The 20,051-nt window shown below is 36.0% G+C and overlaps 2 protein-coding genes across 2 annotated transcripts; one reads left to right on the plus strand and one right to left on the minus strand.

The window, feature by feature from the left end:
• The first annotated feature begins 2,823 nt into the window (after positions 1-2,823).
• ostc (oligosaccharyltransferase complex subunit) lies at positions 2,824-4,676 on the plus strand. The gene is made up of 4 exons (XM_073835772.1): positions 2,824-3,038; positions 3,477-3,570; positions 3,792-3,989; positions 4,229-4,676. Exons 1-4 carry the CDS (start codon positions 2,900-2,902, stop codon positions 4,245-4,247), a joined length of 450 nt encoding a protein of 149 aa, XP_073691873.1. The 5' UTR covers positions 2,824-2,899; the 3' UTR covers positions 4,248-4,676.
• Positions 4,677-5,222: 546 nt separating this feature from the next.
• etnppl (ethanolamine-phosphate phospho-lyase) lies at positions 5,223-19,941 on the minus strand. Its single transcript, XM_073835771.1, has 13 exons — positions 19,765-19,941; positions 19,036-19,154; positions 15,804-15,963; positions 14,750-14,824; positions 14,222-14,315; positions 12,800-12,916; positions 11,056-11,138; positions 9,466-9,691; positions 9,163-9,317; positions 8,739-8,828; positions 6,323-6,453; positions 6,174-6,244; positions 5,223-6,086 (listed from the first exon to the last, which is right to left on the minus strand). The coding sequence occupies exons 1-13, from the start codon at positions 19,821-19,823 to the stop codon at positions 5,976-5,978; spliced, it is 1,491 nt and encodes a 496-aa protein (XP_073691872.1). The 5' UTR covers positions 19,824-19,941; the 3' UTR covers positions 5,223-5,975.
• Between the last annotated feature and the right edge of the window lie 110 nt (positions 19,942-20,051).

A 20,051-nucleotide genomic window follows, 5' to 3' on the forward strand; every position in this document is an offset into this window, starting at 1 on the left:
ATTTATATACAGTGTCTTGAAATACCTGTCCACGATCGCAGGGGTTTCGTGCACTTCATATTTATATTCATATACAGTATCTTGAAATACCTGTCCAAGATCGCAGGGGTTTCGTGCACTACATATTTATATTCATATACAGTATCTTGAAATATCTTTCCACATTCACAGGGGTTTCGTGCACTTCATATTTATATACAGTGTCTTGAAATACCTGTCCACGAACGCAGGGGTTTCGTGCACTTCATATTTATATAGTGTCTTGAAATACCTGTCCACGAACGCAGGGGTTTCGTGCACTTCATAATTATATTTATATACAGTGTCTTGAAATACCTTTCCACATTCACAGGGGTTTCGTGCACTTCATATTTATATACAGTGTCTTGAAATACCTGTCCACGACCGCAGGGGTTTCGTGCACTTCATATTTATATAGTGTCTTGAAATACCTGTCCACGACCGCAGGGGTTTCGTGCACTACATATTTATATTCATATACAGTATCTTGAAATATCTTTCCACATTCACAGGGGTTTCGTGCACTTCATATTTATATACAGTGTCTTGAAATACCTGTCCACGAACGCAGGGGTTTCGTGCACTTCATATTTATATAGTGTCTTGAAATACCTGTCCACGAACGCAGGGGTTTCGTGCACTTCATAATTATATTTATATACAGTGTCTTGAAATACCTTTCCACATTCACAGGGGTTTCGTGCACTTCATATTTATATACAGTGTCTTGAAATACCTGTCCACGACCGCAGGGGTTTCGTGCACTTCATATTTTTTATTCATATACAGTATCTTGAAATATCTTTCCACATTCACAGGGGTTTCGTGCACTTCATATTTATATTCATATACAGTATCTTGAAATTCTTGTCCACGATCGCAGGAGTTTCGTGCACTTCATATTTATATTTATATACAGTATTTTGAAATACCTTTCCACATTCACAGGGGTTTCGTGCACTTCATATTTATATACAGTGTCTTGAAATACCTGTCCACGACCGCAGGGGTTTCGTGCCCTTCATAATTATATTCATATACAATATCTTGAAATACCTGTCCACGACCGCAGGGGTTTCGTGCACTTCATAATTATATTTCAGTGTTTCCCCTACCATTATCTTAGGGGGGCGCCCGCCCCCCCAACGGCACCCCTCGCCCCCCTTGAATGTCAAGTTCATTTTATTTTTGATATAGCGTCAGATCACAATAGAAGTCATTAAGGTTATCTTTCCTATAGAACAGGGCTATACATTGTTCTTTTATTAAACAAACTAAATTGCCTTGTGTTATTTATCTTATTTACACGAAGGCATGTCATTTCTGTCTTTACATGATCTCGTGTTTACAATGTCTCATCTGCGAAAACACAGACGGGATCGCGGACTCCATTCATAAAAACCGAATCTACTATAGCGCGAAATGCCACGTAAATTCGTCGATTTTTGGATTAATAAATCAAAAGTTGGTCTGTTACTTCATTCAAATCGCGATATGGACTAGTGTCTGTGAAAACTGAAATGCAAAAAGACCGTTTCAATATGAATCCTGCATGCTCCGTTTGCCTCTGTATGTATGAATGGTGGAGACGCGCTTTTACTACACGCATATACTGAAGCACACGTGACGCTCCCGCTAATTTTGGGCATTTGCATCTCGCATGAACAGATAAACTCAATATCCAAAGCTGCTGTGAGTGTCACTTTTACCGTTTCATTTGAGAAAACTAGCATCATAACATGCTGTACACACCACACACACAGAAACTTCAAGGCAACCTGTCAAAATAAAAGTAACATGTAACAGAACATTAGTCTTGTATTACTTTTGTACAGTATAATGTAGTTGTTTATATATTCCTATTTAAATAATTGACATGAAACAATATATATGATAAAAATAAATATAACAAGATTAACCACTTAATTGTAGAAAAAATACTACAATTATTATTTAAATGTTAAATTATTATTATTTATTGATTTTAACAGTAAACCTCTGTTTGCCAAAAATTAAAAGGGTTTATTTTTCATTTGATTAAAAATAAATAAATGTTTATACTTTTAATTTGATTATGAGAAAAAATAATACACACAAGAATTAAAAAAAAAAAAAAAAGCAAAAGTTGGTAGAGCCCTATTGTTCAAAATGTTAAAATAGAGAGTTTTGGACTTATTTTTCCACTGAATAAGTCTATAATAATGTTTTCGTTATTTCACAAAGTAGGTTTTCCAACACTGGAAACCTAGGGGAAACACTGTATTTATATACACAGTGTCTTGAAATACCTTTCCACATTCACAGGGGTTTCGTGCACTTCATATTTATATACAGTGTCTTGAAATACCTTTCCACATTCACAGGGGTTTCGTGCACTTCATATTTATATTTATATACAGTATTTTGAAATACCTGTCCACGATCGCAGGGGTTTCGTGCCCTTCATATTTATATTCATATACAGTGTCTTGAGATACCTGTCCACGATACCGTTGTAAACCATGATTTATTTTCGTAAATAGACGCTACACGTTTTACATTTCTATAAAGGCTGTTTATTTGTTTTCGAAAATCATTTAAATGTAAGATTTTAAAACATAAAAATAACCTGTATGACTGTGTTGTCCTTCATTATCCATCAGTGCTGATCCTAGGTTTTGAAATGCCCGCGCAAAAAAACTGACTTACTGCGCATGATCGGTGACCTCTCTTAATAATTTTTTTTTGAAAGGGGCGTTTTCCCAACGCCCCCAGGGACGCCCATTTTACGTCGTGGTAATTTAGCGAGTCCCCTTCCTGTACACGTCGCTCTACGGACAACGTGACGTATGCGTTAGCCGGGCAGCCACAGCACAGGAATATATCACCTACTTTAACTATGGAGACTCTCTTCAGCTTACCGTTTACTGTACTGGAATGTCCGAACATCAAACTTAAAAAACCGTCATGGCTACATATGCCTTCTGCAATGACCGTATATGCCGTCGTGATTGTTTCATATTTTCTCATTACCGGTGGTAAGAATTTTAAAGCTATCTCTGGCTAAATTAGCATTCAGCTAACCCTTTTCCTGTTGTGTGTGTGCACAACTGCATAATGTTTTATCTACTAGTTAAAATTTGTAGTTGTTTTTATGTATTACAGTTTAGTCTAATATAAAGATGCATGCTTTAGTATTTTGTTAAATAATCTTGCTTGAGTTTTTAGCCTGCTTTTTTTGACAGTGATGTTATCATTCATAACTCAAATTATGTTGCACACTGTAGACATAATTACTTACTCTTGTGCTCCTGTCTACATATTACATGAATAAGAATGAAACGGGAGTTTATTATTATTTGTCTCATATAAATCGCTAGATAAAGGCTTTTAAGTGCGACATTACTCTGTAACTTAGATGAATGATTGAACCTTACTTTGATCATAGCACTGCTATTATCTTTTGATCTCTTCAGGCATTATATATGATGTGATCGTTGAACCTCCGAGTGTCGGATCAATGACAGATGAACATGGGCATCAGAGGCCAGTGGCTTTTCTAGCATACAGGTAACGTAAAGGGTTTAATACGGACGGTCATCATAAAATCAGCCAGCTGGTGGCGCTTTAGATGTACTTGAGGCTGTATGACAGTGACCAGTGTTTCTCTTATAAAATAAACAATATCTTAAAATATATCTGATGTATCTTATTAAGTCCCGTTTATTGAATCAAAGTCTCCAAAGTGTACCATGAAATGTAGTGCTGAATTATTGTGTTCTCTTTTAAAGGGTGAATGGGCAGTACATCATGGAGGGGTTGGCCTCCAGCTTTCTCTTTACCATGGGAGGCCTTGGCTTCATAATTCTGGATCGCTCTAATGCACCCAACATTCCCAAGCTCAACCGTTTCCTTCTACTCTTCATTGGCTTTGTCAGTGTGCTGCTGAGCTTTTTTATGGCCAGAGTCTTCATGAGAATGAAACTACCGTAAGTCACTCAAGTTTACAATAGCTTTTTAAACATTGTTTATATGTTCATATTGTATTACACTACCAGGCCGAGGTCATCTTTATTATTATTATTATTATAAGTGTATTTTAGGGAGATGGCAGCATTGTTTTAGCACTGTTTGCATTGTTTGTTCCTTTAAAGATGTGTATACATATGTCATCAATCGATGAACTTTCTGTATTTTTAATGATGATCTGAATGTGTTTGTCTTGCAGTGGTTATCTCATGGGTTAAAGCTGTAATCGTGCACATGCTACAGGCAGAGATGAAAAAGAACATACAGAAAACAATGTTTCAGTGCCAAGGACTACAATCAAGCTCTGATCAATTTTTTCCACTGGCAGAATTTCTCTAACTCTTTTGATTTAGTGTTTTTTGTTTTGTTTTGTTTTGTTTGTTTTTTTGTTTTGTTTTTTACATGCAACTTTGTCTAGTAGGACTCTTAACTTACTGGTTTATGAAAATGTGCTAAATTTACTTCTCAACATTGCTGATAAAAACATTTCTGTTTAGAAAGTCCACAGAATGGTCAATATTATATTAATCAAAATCCATTTTGCATATCTTCTTATACTGTTATTTTGTAGACAGCCTGTTCTTAAATGTGGCAGTTTGGTGTGCAGTTTTTTTTTTTCCTATAATAAACAAATACTTTGCACAAAACTTTGCAGTGTTTGAATTATTTGATGATTTAAAACTCTACTTTGTTAAATGATATTGTTGAAAAGCTTATTTACAATGGAATCCTCTTTTAAATTTGGAATAGATTTGAAGTGGTGAATGTTATGTTTTACAAGGTATTGAAAAAAGTTACATCTTATAATAATAATAATATGAGGGTTATATATTTTCACCTGTTATGTTTGAAAACTTTCAAACACTAGGAAGCAGCACTGAATGAACTCAAATTAAATAAATTGCTGCATGGATGACATTTTTGTTGGCCAAACAAATAAATGTATCTACTCAATAGTCTACTTTTACATTGTCATTAAATAGCTTAAGCAAATTATTTTAACTCATAAATTACATTTTTTTTTTTTTTTTGGAAGTGTAAAGGTGGTACTGTTAAAGTCATGCAACCATGGCATAGTTCATTTATAAACTGTTTGCCTTTTTACTCTATTGGCATTGTATTTACCCTTCAAACTTCAAAATAGTTGTGTTTACTTGTGAAGAGTAATAAAATGTGTAAGAATCATAAAGATTTGTTGGTCACAGAGCTTATTTTCATCAATAACCCAAAAGCAAATAAAAACATTACATTGGGTTTTTGTAGAGGGAACATGGGTAATGCTAACATGGAAGAAACAATCTTTCATTCTGCATGCACCCCCCCCCCCCTTGCCTTTTATCTAGAGGGTGTTTTCCATTCCTATCAGACAGGAGTAGCTGTTTTACTGTGGCAGACATTAGCAGAACCTGCTGAGTGAGCATTTGCTCAGGTATGCGTAGAGTCAAACAGGCTGTTGCAAAACAAGCAGTGTTGAAGGTGCACTTAACGTACCTAATTTGGCGTAGATGCATTCAAACCATTATCTTAAGTCTCTCCAAAATTGCCCAGCCCAGCACTAAAAATGTTCTTCAATTCACTGGCCACAACACAGATAAATGCCATGTAAACATAGTGGTTTGTTATTCTGGGGTCTTTGTGTGTTTGTTTTTTTTTCTTGCCTTTTTAGTCCTTTATAGCTTTCTAAAAGAAAAAGCTTTCTTAAAGCAAAACCTTCTAAATGCATATGTGGAAGCTAAAACTGTTCTTAAGGATCATATTCTATAGTTTTATTTTCAAAACTCATTGTAAATCGAAAACACTGATACAGTTCTGACTGGCACCACTAAAATATATGGCAAAACTGTCTTTATACAGTGTATTTTTAGATCCATTAAAACATGGAAAAAATGTTACAGACATAATTAAATAGTCTATGATTAAAAGCACTTAGTGTGTCCCCTGGTGTTTCATAAGATTTTTAGTTTCTTCTTGTTTTTTTTGTCATGAGGTAGTGTGCCGGTGTGATTTTGGCTGCTGCCAACTGAAGGATGAACAAGGCCATTTTCATCACTGGGTTCCTTGGGACCAAAACATAAAGAACAAAATATCTTAGTTGTTAGATTCCCTTTGATTCTGTGTAGCTTTTACATAATCTGCAAGTTTACCTTTCTCTTAGTGTGTCCATTTTCTGAGATTACTGCTTCAGACATTTGGAGGCCCAAAGCCTTTTCTAAGTCTAAGACAAAAGAAGAAAATACAAATTGCCATGAGGACTGTGAACTCATTAAATCAAGTTTCGAATTACCAGAAGTACCTGTCAGAATTTGGTCAATCTTCTCCACAACAAGTTCAGCATCCCCTCTGGAGAAGCACATGGGAGGCTTGAACTTCAGAACGTTGCGGTGTGGACCATCAGCGCTGAGCAGTATCCGCTGCTCTTTTAGTCTTAAAAAAAAAAAAAAAAAACATTATATATATATATTAGGGCCGGGACTCGATTAAAAAAATTAATTTAATTAATTAGAGGCTTTGTAATTAATTAATCGAAATTAATCGCATTTTAATCGCATATAAATATTTGACCTGAGAACAGTGAGAAGTAAGTTTTTTTCATATGGATTTTTAGAATACATTGAATAATGCTTGAATACATAAGCTTAAGCAACAAAATATTGTTTATTTTTGTTCAACCAAGTCCAACAGACCAGTGCAATATTGGCATTAAGTGTAGCAATAGGCTCGAAGTGCTGCGGTGATATGCAAATTCCTTGTTGCATAGCTTGCACACAACCATGCTCTTATCGACGCTTCCATCCATTCGTTTTTTATAACAAAATTTCCCATCCACAGGGCCAACCAAAGCGGTTTCATCAGCTTCTTTGACCATGTTCACTAGTGATTGGTCGTTCTTGAACGATTCGTTCATTTTGAACGAATCTTTATGTGACTCGAGAAGAACGAGTCGTCTCGGGGAGTGATTCATTCAGTCGCGCATGCGCAATTGCGCAACTATGAACGAAGGACTCAAACCCGAAGACTCGAGAGATTAATCAATTCTGTTTCCGGCTCAGGCAGCATAGGTTAAGCGTATGGGGCTGTCACGTGATGAACGAACGACTCGGACCCGAAGACTCGAGAGATGAACTAATCAATTCTGTTTCCGGCTCCAGCAGCATAGGTTAAGCGTATGGGGCTGTCACGTGATGAACGAACGACTCGGACCCGAAGACTCGAGAGATGAACTAATCAATTCTGTTTCCGGCTCCAGCAGCATAGGTTAAGCGTATGGGGCTGTCACGTGATGAACGAACGACTCGGACCCAAAGACTCGAGAGATTAACTAATCAATTCTGTTTCCGGCTCAGGCAGCATAGGTTAAGCGTATGGGGCTGTCACGTGATGAACGAACGACTCGGACCCGAAGACTCGAGAGATGAACTAATCAATTCTCTTTCCGGCTCAGACTGCGTTAGTTAAGCTTATATGGGTTTGTCACGTAATGAACGAACGACTCGAACCCGGACAGATAGAAGTGAGGGAGCTATAATCATGAAGACCCAGGTAAACAATGCATAAATCTTTTGTTTCTAATAGCTTATAGTTTTGTCTTGTTTGTAGTGTGATCAACGTTATATAAACGTGTATGAGCATTACATGTGTTATGGAAGTAAAACATAGCTTTTTAATTATATTTTGGTAAAATGAACGAAATGACTCGAAAAAAGATTCGTTCATTTTGCTGAACGAGACTCAAAGATCCGAGTCGGTAAAATGATCCGAACTTCCCATCACTAATGTTCACTGTGGTTTGTTTTTGGCTATATCCGAAATCGCCCCCTATACCCTCAAATAGGGCACTATTTGAGGGGACAGCCATTTTAAGTGGTGTTCGAAACCATAGTGAACGTTCCCGAGTGCACTCATTCAATCCCACAATGCACCGCGAAAACGAGTGTACAGCCGATGTACGCTCAACAGCTAGAGATAACCCATAATGCACTGTGAGAGTCGCGCGCTGACTGAATTCCCGCGTCTCTCCAGATGATGGCGCCCGCAGCTGAATCGTCCATCCGTTCATTTTACAACGCGCTCCTCCACTGCGTAATACAGCGTACAACACAGGTACAAATTCGTTGTAAATTGATTATTAAATTGTTTAACCAAGGTTTATACGTAAACTCCTTGACATAGTTCAAGATAAATCCTTTAATCTTACTACTCGAACTATCCGTTTTAAATGATTGTTAAACAGTAAGCAATACTATGCAAAAGCGGCAATCCTTCCGGTGCACTTAGTGTCCGAATTCACTCACTCGTTTTCATTCGCTCCTTCAAGTGGACTGTATGAGTGGACTAATGTAGGGAATAGTGAATAGGGTATAGGGGGCGATTTCGGATACAGCCTTTGTCTGAACGCTAGTTGGTGCTGCAGTATAATCGGTCCGCCGAAACTCATCCAGTGAGAAACGTTCCGCGGTGCAAAAATAAGTGCGATTAAAATGCGTTAAAATAATTTAACGCGTTATTTTTGTATAATTAATTAATCTAAATTAACGCGTTAAAGTCCCGGCCCTAATGTATATATATATATATATATATATATATATATATATAATTGCATGAGAAAAATACCTAACAAATAGTTTGCAAAGATAAAAGTGATTAAATATATTGAATGGAATGCTAAATAAAATTAAATAAAATTCTTTTACAGCATGACTTGCTCTCACCTGTAAATAACATCCTGTGCTTCTGCAGTGGCAGGTGTCCTTTTATCCTGGTTTCTTACCAGGTCCAACCCAACAAACAGGCCATGGCCCCTAGAAAACAAAATATATGACCTTTCAGCTTTGAACCTCCTGACAATGTGTGTTCTAAGCATACTTTCATCAGCACTATTACACGCATATCACTGTCACAAACAACCCCAGGGAAATGATTTACACGACTTGCAACATAAAGAGGCCAGGTAACTTAAACTTATGCAAACACAGTCAAGGTTCCAACATGGCACATTACTCACATTACCTTAATTCACACTGCAAAATGTGTTAATATATGCATAAAGAAATAGTAGCATATTGGATATGACCCCGTATAATCATCCAGTTACTGATTTTATGATGTTAGAAGTTAAGAGTATATTTAACCAACCTCACGTCACCCACTAAGGGGTGTCTTTTCTTCAGATCATCCAAAAGCTGAGTCAGGTAACCTCCGACATGCAGGGCATTGCCTTGGAGATCTTCCTTCTCAATTACATCTAGCACCGCCAGCCCAATAGCACATGATACTGGGTTACCGCCAAACTAGAAGACAAAAAGACAGACATTTTCAGCCTCATACTTTTTTTAATCTAGGACCTGTATCTTTTGTTTTTAAAATTTGTTGTTTCAGTCTTAATCTGTATTTAATGCCTGCCATTGTCACAATATGTCTTTTTTTTTACTTCCTCACTGTGTTAAAGTACTCCATTCCAGATGACATGAAGCTTTCAGCAACCTCTCTGGTGGTGATCACACATGACATTGGATGTCCATTTCCAATAGGTTTGCCCATTGTAACAATATCTGGTACAAAATCTTCTCCCTGTAGCTGGAATCCCCAGAAGTGGGTGCCCACCCTGCCAAAGCCCACCTGGACCTCATCAGCAATGAAAATGCCTCCTGCATTTCTCACATGCCTGTGGTACAACAAAAGTTGTGGTATATACAAATTTGAATGTATGCATATTTACATTCAGAAAATATTTCATATGATACATGCATTATAAGACGTATCAATAGTTTGACAAATGCACATTTGGATACAAAGTGATTTATAAATGGGGATGAAAATTATAAATAAAATAATATATTCATATTAGGCAAACAATTTAAGACTAGATATACTTTAATATTTTTGGTGCATTCAAATATTTTTGGTCTATTGCATCTGTCAATTTAAAATTAGATTTAGGTAATAAAATGAATGAAATCAATAAACCAGCAAATTTAAAATTAATGTGTCCTGAATTTGTGGACACAAAACTGGCAGAACCTTTAAAGGGATAGTTCACCCAAAAATGAAAATTTGATGTTTAACTGCTTACCCCAGGGCATCCAAGATGTAGGTGACCTCGTTTCTTCAGTAGAACACAAACAAATTGTTGCAGTCTGTCAGTCATATAATGGCAGTCGATGGGGACAAAATCTTTGAGAGTAAAAAAAACATACACAGACAAAACCAAATGAAACCCTGCAGCTCATGATGATACAATGAGGTCTTAAGACACAAAACAATCGGTCTGTGCTAGAAACTGAACAGTATTTATATCATTATTTACCTCTGATCCACCTCAACGTTTAACTGTCCTGAGCACGTTCACAACAGCTGCCATAGTAGATGCACGCACAGAAGTGACCTGCCACGTATATACGTCACTCATTGTTTGCACAGTGCATAGCGGCTACTCAAAATGGTAATTACTTGTACTTATCCTGATTCTAGCAACTGATTAAAAACTAAAAGTTTACATTTCCTTGGGAGAACTAATTCCAGAGTGTTGACTTTCACTGACTACATTGCCCAGCACGTTGAAGCGTCATGCGCCGGCTGTTGTGAACGCGCTCAATACAGTTGAACGTTACGGTGGATCAGAGGTAAATAATGATATAAATACTGTTCAGTTTCTTGCACAGACCGATCATTTTGTGTCTTAAAACCTCAATGTATCGTCACAAGCTGCAGGGTTTAATTTGGTTTTGTCTGTGCATACTCTCAAAGATTTGGTGCCCATTGACTGCAATTATATGACTGACAGACTGCAGCGGTTTAAGTTAAAAATCTTTGTTTGTGGTCTACTGAAGAAACAAAGTCACCGACATCTTGGATGCCCTGGGGGTAAGCAGATAAACATACATTTTACATTTTTGGGTGAACTATCCCTGTAAGCCTAAAAATGCAAATATAAATTATTGTGTATTTTAAGTGTCACTTATTGAATAAAGGAGAAGAGCAGCAATCGTGTAACCTAAATGTTTTAACCAAGCACTTAGTGGTACATACTGTGCAACTTTCTGGAAGTAGCCCACTGGAGGAATGACTTGCCCTCCACAACTCTGCAGTGACTCAGCGATAAAAGCAGCAATCTACACAAGAACAGATCCCATGAATCCCTTGTACTCTAGTGGTTATACATGCAACGTAGAAGCATTTTTTTTTTTTTTTTGGGGGGGGGGGGGGGTGTGGGGAGGAAAAAAAGAGAGGATACAGTAAATCAATTAATGATGGAGAATTTAATAGAGCACACAAGAAACTACAGAACTAAAAGACTGTGTCAATGAATTTAAGGCAAGACACTGCATTTTATGACAAAAATACATTTATGCAAACAATCCTCAAGCATAATTTGCCAGCTGACAGTATTTTTTCTGATGTATGATTAAATAGATATCATTTAATTACATACTGCCTTATTTCTCCGATTCTTGCTATTAAAAAACCATTACTTATGACTTTTGCCTCAATAAACTTCTACTTTTGCTGCTTATTAGTAGTTAGTAAGGCAGTTGTTAAGGTTAGGTATTGGGTTGGATTAGAGATGTAGAATATGATCATGCAAAATATGTGCTTTATAAGTAATAATAAATAGCCAATATGTTATGAATAGGCATGCTAATAAGCAACTAGTTAATAGCAAGAATTGTTCCCTATACTAAAGCGTTACCAACATTTCAGAAAACTTAAAAAAATAAATTAAAATAAAAATAAAAAAATATTTGCAATTGTTAAGGGTGTCATATGATGCGATTTCATGTTTTCCTTTGTCTTTGGAGTGTTAAAACGCCTCAATTAAACGCTCCCCCACAAATCTGCATCACTGTGTGGGAAGATTAGCAGAACACTGCCCAAATTTATATGCAAATAAAGGTGTAACTTCAAAAACTACTTGTTTGGCCTTCCACAAGAGGACACAACTAGAAATCAGTGGTTAAGTTGTATTTACAACACTGTTCTATAACAGTACAAACCAAATATTGGGTGTGTGCAGCGCATTATATGGAGGATTGTTTCCTGAACCTGGGAGTTTTGTGCTAGCTGTGCACAAATGCTGTTTATAAAAAGTGGAACAAATTCCGACTTTGCAAGGACATTCTGGCGCTTCTGACTCACAGCCTGTAAGTATGTTTTCATATTTAAATAATTTGCTAGGTAAGACAGAATAAGTCATTATAATCAGTAATTATGTCCCAACTGGATGCAACAAATGCCTTGATTATGATGCGTTTCAGTATTGTTTTGGAAGCTGATATTCCAAATATGTCTAAGGGGCGTAACATTTCCATCACACGCTTGAGGTATTCTGCCAATCACAATGCACTGGATAGATGGCCAATCAGAGAACACCACACTTTTCAGAACAATGTGTTTTTTAAAAATCAACATATTTTACAAAAACGGGGCAGAGAGGAGCAACAATAATGTACGGTACTATGTGAAAAAAACACACATTGTATTACACCAAATACACGAAATAATGTTATTTTTAGCAATGTCATATGACCCCTTTAATGTAATCAATCAGCTGGGAAAGTACGGTGATATCTGTTAAATTTTTTACCCTGTTCACCTAGAGTGTCTTGCCTTAAGACAGAATGATGTCAATTATGTTTGTAAAAGAGTCCACACAATTATCACTGCAAATTGATTTTTCATTTTAAAAAGAAAGACTTTTAATAATGGAGCAAAGTTTAAAGGTACAGTCTGTGAAGAATACTGATTACTGTGGATGTTAAATAACTTCACTCACCTTATGGCCCTTTTTGTGGGCCTGCTCGATTATATCTTTCACATTTTCAGCATAGGCGGTGGCAGGGTCAGGGTGATCCTCACAATATTTGCCTCTATAAATGTCTGGACTAAGAGCCTAGGGAATTATCACATTTATGAATAGTTAGTCAAAATTTACAGTGCAGAAATAAATCTTCTCACTATGCTTGCAAATGTAAACACATTTACACTTTCATTCAGCAGATATTTTAATGCAGTAATAATTATTGCTATAATATAAAAATAATTTTCATTTATAAATAGGTATAGTTTATAAATATAAATGCTTGGTGTAAACAACAACAACAAAACAACAACTGTTATGAGTAGTCTTATCACTATTTGTGGAATAGTATTTCAATGCCATAGCAAGGATTACATTTAAGTCACAAGACCTCTGGTTCGAACTGTAGTCCACTTCAAGCATGTATCATAACGTCAACATTAGAGAAAAGAAACACCAAGTGTCTTTGAAGACACTTTTCATAAAAAATACATGCTAAGTAGTTACCCATGCTGACGTGGCTCACTAACTCGTAACACAATACTGATTGATCACCACAGTCAGGGTAGAATGAGGTGATGACTGAGAGGGTAGCATACACACACATACACACACACACACACACACACACACACACACACACACACACACACACACACACACACACACACACACACACACACACACACACCCTACACAACCAACCAACCATCCACCGAGGTTTCATTCTAAGGATTCCAAACTAATAGTTGGAATGCATTCAAGTTTAAAAAAATATTTTTAAAGTAAATGTTTTAACAAATATAATAAAATTGTAGAACCTCAATTAAGCTTGCCTTGTCATTATAAGGTCAAAGTTTTTTTAATTAATTAATTTTCTTTAATTAGTTTCTGCCCCCCAAATTATCAAAACTTTTAATTTTAATTCATAAATTAAATACATGCTCATAGAAGAAGTGTATTCAAGTCATATATGGTAGCAGCACAGACATTTTTAACTGTGAAGAAAAAAAAATATTATTTGAGCACCAAATGAGCATATTGTAATTATTTAAGTTTCTAAAGGATCATGTGACACTAAAGACTGAAGTAACCTTTTCAGTAACTTTTTTCAGCACACTGCTGAGAATTCAGCTCTGCCATCACAGGAATAATTACATTTTTAATTATAATTTACATTTTAAAATATATTCACAAAGAAAACAGCTTTTTTACATTGTAATAATGTTTCACAATATTGCTGTTTTGCCGTATTTTAAAGAGACATTAGAAGTTGGGCTGCACAATATTAGTTTGGCCATCTCTAAACTGTTTTTGACTTGTAGAATAGTGAGCACTTTGTGCATGCGACCTTATGTCAAATCCAATATGTCAAACGTCTCATGTTGCAACACTCACCACGTGCACATGTTGGTTTGGCTCTGCACCAGCCATCTGATGAAACTTATATGGACTGATATCAATGAGTGATGACACATGACCATGGTAGGCACTGCAACAGAAGCAAACTGAATAAAAAACTTCAAGAGAATCAATAGAACAAAGTTCTACTATGTTTGAGAGGGCTTAAATTATCTAATCTTCTAATGATTATTTCGCTTATCAGTGTAAAATGTGGCCCAGAAAAAAACAGCATATACATCATATGCAATATACTTCTGAAGGGATAGGGCCTTCATTCAAATCAAAATCCAAAAACCAGGTGATGCATTCTTTTTCACAGCAAGGTTTTGCATACCAAGGCACATGCTCACTATGCATATCCATAAGCAAAACAAGCAAAATTTTCTCCACAGTATGTCCAGATACAAGACGTAAGATTAAGTTAATATTTAAGCTGTGAGCTTCACGCTTCTAAGAACTTGGTTACTGTTTAGATCCCAGTGCAGAGAAAGAGGAGACACAGACAGTGTGCTGTTGACTTACTTCTCCAGTGTGATGATGTCTTTGTGGCCAGTGTGCTGCCAGGCTAATCTTAGGGCCAGATCATTTGCCTCAGACCTAGATGTCAAAACAGAATAGTGGACCATGGGTTTGAATCACCATGCACTATATTGACTTGATTATCAAGTGGCTGTCTTCAACAATATTCGCTACCTAGCCATCATCCTTTTTAAAAGCTGTCTAGCCAACAATATCTGGAGTGCATGACCTACAAAACAGAGAAGTACACAAAAATATGTAGCTCTTTTATTTACAACCTAAATTCCAAAAAAAAATTGAGAGTTTTGTTAATTTCCTTTTTACTTTTATTTAACTGACAAAAGTACAAAGAAAATATTTCCAGTGCTTTCAATGGCCAGCTTAAATATATTTTGTAAATATAAACAATTTTTGATGTTGATGGCTGCAACACAGTTGGGACAGAGGCATGAAATTGAAAAGGTTATAGAATATTCAAGTTAAACTGTTTTGATACTGTTTACATTGAATTGACCAATGTGGTTGTGATTGACTGCACAGCAGATCTATATCTTATTGAAAATCTATGGCCCATCATGAAAAGGAGAATCAGACAATAACGACTACGGACTGATAAGCAGCTGAAATCTTGTATCAAACAAGATTGGACAAAAATTTTGCAAGCCAAACTTTAAGAATTAGTATCCTCAATTCTCAGATGATTAAACATTGTAATTAATAAGACAGTTGATGAGCTTTTTTGGAGTGTGTTTCAACCATCAAAATCAAAATTTGTTTATATTTACAATTAGAATTAAGTTGGTTAGCTAAGAAATTGGAATTCTTTTCTTCTTCTCTCTACTTTTGTCAATTAAATAAAGGTCAGAATTAACAAATCACAGATTCTTGATTTTTATTGCATTGTACAAAATGTCCCAACTTTTTTGGAATTGAAATTTGAAAAATGCAGCAACTGCCTATCTGCTCAATGGGGTGATGACTTTAACTGCATTCCCTAAGCACAAACAGGTGGTATATGGTATGTATGGACTGTCTGAGAATGTGCTCACAAGCCTACCCTGAGTTGACAAAGTAGCACACAGAGAGCTTATTTGGGAGGGTGGCTTGAAGACGTTGAGCATATAGGACCAGATTGTCATGTAGGAAGCGAGAGTTGGTGTTGAGAAGCTCCATTTGCTTTGATCCTGCTTCAACCACATCCGGGTGGCAATGACCCACTGAAGGACAACACAGAAAAAAAACAAAAAACAGATGAATAATTACTTCAGGGATGAACATATTAGCATTGAAATAAATTAAATTACATCCCATACATCATCAAAGCAGCAATGGCAACAAAAAAGGGCTCACTTATATGCAGGGGTGGGAAATACTTAGTTAACGTACTTAATTTACTTGAGTATTTTATTGGAAAAACCTAGTTAGTATTGAAACAGAATACTTTAACTTGTACTCATTTACATTTCTAAGGAAAAAAATTGTACTATGTACTTAATATTTTACTTACAGTTTCATTTACGCATTAAAAGTACAAAGTAAATATTTTGCAGGTCATAATGAATAAACATTGTTCTAACATTAACATCGGTGGCTTGTTATTGATTACCAGAGGATAGAATGTCCAACATTTTCTGAAAAAAAAAACAAAACAAAACAAAAAAAACCCGCTGAACATGCAATGGAATGTGTAAAATTGTCTTTTTGAGGTAGGGCTACTTTTCTAAGTAGAGGAATTCTAGTAATTACTATGGGACAAGTTTGTCAACAGTGCTTCAGTTACCATGTTTTTGGGGCAGCCGTGGCCTAATGGTTAGAGAGTCGGACTTGTAACCCAAAGGTTACTCTTTTTGTGTCACGGAAAGTAGTTTTAAGAGGTTTTCAGGCGAGAATGTACTTGTTTATAGTTCAAATACGCAGTTTGTTAATAAATATAACGTCTGTTTGAAAATTTGCTTCGTCGTTTTCGGACGTGCGAAACCCATAACGTCAGGGGGCGTTCTGCACTCATCAATCCGCTCAAGAGCGCTCTCACCATGGCGAGATCTTCAGGAATTTACCGCTGGCTCTGATGTCTCTGTAGTGGTTACACATGACATGGAATTCATTGTGGGTAAATCTAATGGGCAGTCTTTGATCTCAATAATTTATTATTTGTTCCAGAGAAAAAGATGTAGCATGTTTATGTAAATTCAATGCTGAATGCTGCCTTTACTCTTGACTGAATTACCTAGCAACTTTTTGATGCCTGTTTTTGTTGTTGTTGTTATTTATTAAATATTACTACTCAATAAATAAAAATGTATATAAACTATATTTTAAATAATGTATTTAATAATAGTATTTAGTATTGAGAAACGTGCGTGTATTCGTGGTGATTTTAGTTAACGTTACATTGTTCCGCCTTTAGATGGCGACAAGAGACAGTTTTATGAGTGAGCAGTTAATGGTGACTTTGGGACTTTTAAAATGAAAAGTTAAAGGGAAGTTATTTTTAGCTTCAACAACAGCTTGCTACAGCAAATAAATGCACTGAGCAGCAAAATCACCCTTAATAGATGAACGGATATTAACGCTTTCTTCCGTAAACATTCAAACTAATGTCATATCATCGTGACTATGAATAATGAATGCTCTATCAGATGCAGGTACATTAATCACTCCCTCAGTTTATCTCTCTCATAATACTCAAACATGATACAGTGAGGTTTTAATACAGTAATACAATAGGCTTTCAATGAAGCAACTCAACATTCCTTCGTTACTAGTTCTAAAGTGACGTTTTGGAATTAGTAACGAAGAAGCTTATGCTCAGCTGACCAACCGTCAAACTTTGATTTGAATTCGTGGCGGAAGGAATAGTTCGCACAAAAGAGGGCTTTTAAAGACACTCTGTTATTATTTTGTTTATATATTTACACACTCGTGCCGTTGAACTGTTGTATAAACGCAATATCACACGAGTAGACTTGAGATATGGCTGTATATCGGCACTCTGTGATTACCTAACATTCTATGACTGAACCCTGAACCAAGCGTAAGTAGATTTGGATGTATACTTTGGGATGATTGTCCTGCAGGAAAGTCCATTGAGTATTAGCTTCAGACATTGCACAAAAGGCATCACAATGTTTGCCAAAAATGGTCTGATACTTAATACTTACTAATAAATCCATGATATCCTTTGTATGGTCGTGTTTTCCACTTCCTGCTACAGTAAAACAACCCCATAACAGGACTGGTCCACCTCCATGTTTGATGATGGAGATGGTGTTCTTTGGCTCATAAGTTTTGCCATTTTTGCACCAGATGTACCTCTGATCCATACATCCAAAAAGTTCCAGTTTGGACACATCACTCCATAAAACATTCTTCCAGAACACCACAGGTCTATCCAAATGAATTTTAGCATGTTCAAGGCAGCCTTTTTGTTCTTCTTGGTCAAGAGCGGTATTCAGCAAGATTCCTCAACATGAAGACCATACTTGTCTAGTGTTCTTCTTTTACATGGCATTGAAATGTTTTTCCTCCTATTGTCTGGTCGTCTTGCAAGTCTTTAGCTGTACATTGCAAGTTTTTCTCAGTTGATCTGATCAAACATTTTATGATATTGTGCTTTTTTGTTCAACACCCTCAAAGGTTTTCTGGTTCAACAGACTTTAATCTAAGGAATACGACTGCCAGCTGTGTCTCTAGGAACTTGTAATGTCTTAGAAATCTTCATGTAGTTTTAGACTTTCTAATATAGCAAACTATTTCTTCTCTATTGATTTTGCGTGAGCTCTGTTGACTTTACCATATTTGCTACTCATCTTCAGCACATGCATGGGCTATGTGTAACACCCCAAGCTAATTCCATTTTTAATAAGTTTGTAAAGGCTTAATTATGTTTTAAGACAATTTTGTTCCTGACCATAAAAATAACTGTCTTAAACAGCAATGTTGAATAGGGGTTGAATAATTCTGTGATAGTTGTGTTATTAAAAAATCCTATAACTCAAAAACATTACATTATATATTGACATTATCACTTTTAATATGCCAGAAAACTGTTGTAGATGCAATTTAGTCCTGGATCTTCATAAATTATTTTTTGCAATCAAAAAATAATTTTGATTGCAATTCAATAGGTCCATGATATCAGTAGAAATCATCAACATTTCATTAATATATCCCATAACTGGTGTACATTGTTTTACATGACTTTTTTTTCGCAATCATCTATCTTTTATATCTTCTAGAATATTTTTTTCTTTCTTTCTTGTTTTTCCACCCCCTTTAAAATTACATACCATGTGCAACGTTATTTATGCAATCCAGGTATTTCTCATCTTTTTCGTCGTACATGTACTGTCCTCTTGCTCGCACAATCTTGATAGGGTCATGAGAGAAAAACACTTTGCAGGATGGACTACATATGGAGGGAAATGTAAAGAGAAGAAAACATAAAAAAAACATAAATCATTTTAATTATTTGAAACATAAAATGTGTTGTCAAATCCGTGTTTCATCATGACAGGCACCAGTGTAGACTTTATCCAGCCATAAACTTTCAATTAAGTAATCAAGTTCCTTCCCCTGCCATACACTGATTATCTCAAACTCATCTCAAATATCCTCAGTTATTAATTCATTAAATATGGTGTTCCGATAATGTCAATATAGACTTAAATTAAATGTCAGTTACACTTTATTTTAAGGTGTCCTTGTTACAGTGTAATCATACATTTAGGTAATGACTAATATAAATTAGCTACATATACTTACTGGTTGGGGTTAATATTAGGGATATAAATACTGCATATACATACATATAATACATTTTTTTATATAATAGTAAGTGCATATAACTTGTGTAACAAGGACACCTTAAAATACAGTGTTACCTAAATTTCTTTTTAGGCACATATGTCAAAAATGTTCCTATTCATTGACACATTTTAACAACAAAATCGGCACTTAACAGCTGTAGTAATTCTGTTATTAGTTTGTACGTAATAACTGCAGTAATGTCTTCTTACCCAACATGTTTCTTTCGGAGATCGATAGTTTTCTGCTTATCAAAAGTTTCCGTTGCCATTGTTGTGCCTGTAGGTGCTCACAAACGCGTGTGACTGTTACTGGAGATAGAAAGAAGAGTAGATGTGTGCGCGCAAGAGAGTGCTGTCCACACCATTAATGTATATGTGCACGTGTGTGTGTGTGTGTGTGTGTGTGTGTATGTGTGAGAGAGGGAGGGACGAAGGGAGGAGGTGGCTGTTGTGGGTGGGACAGACACTAAAGATAACGTCAATGTCACTTCAGTTAC

Source organism: Garra rufa, chromosome 3 (genome assembly GCF_049309525.1).
Source record: "Garra rufa chromosome 3, GarRuf1.0, whole genome shotgun sequence".
Classification (NCBI taxonomy): Eukaryota; Metazoa; Chordata; class Actinopteri; order Cypriniformes; family Cyprinidae; genus Garra; species Garra rufa.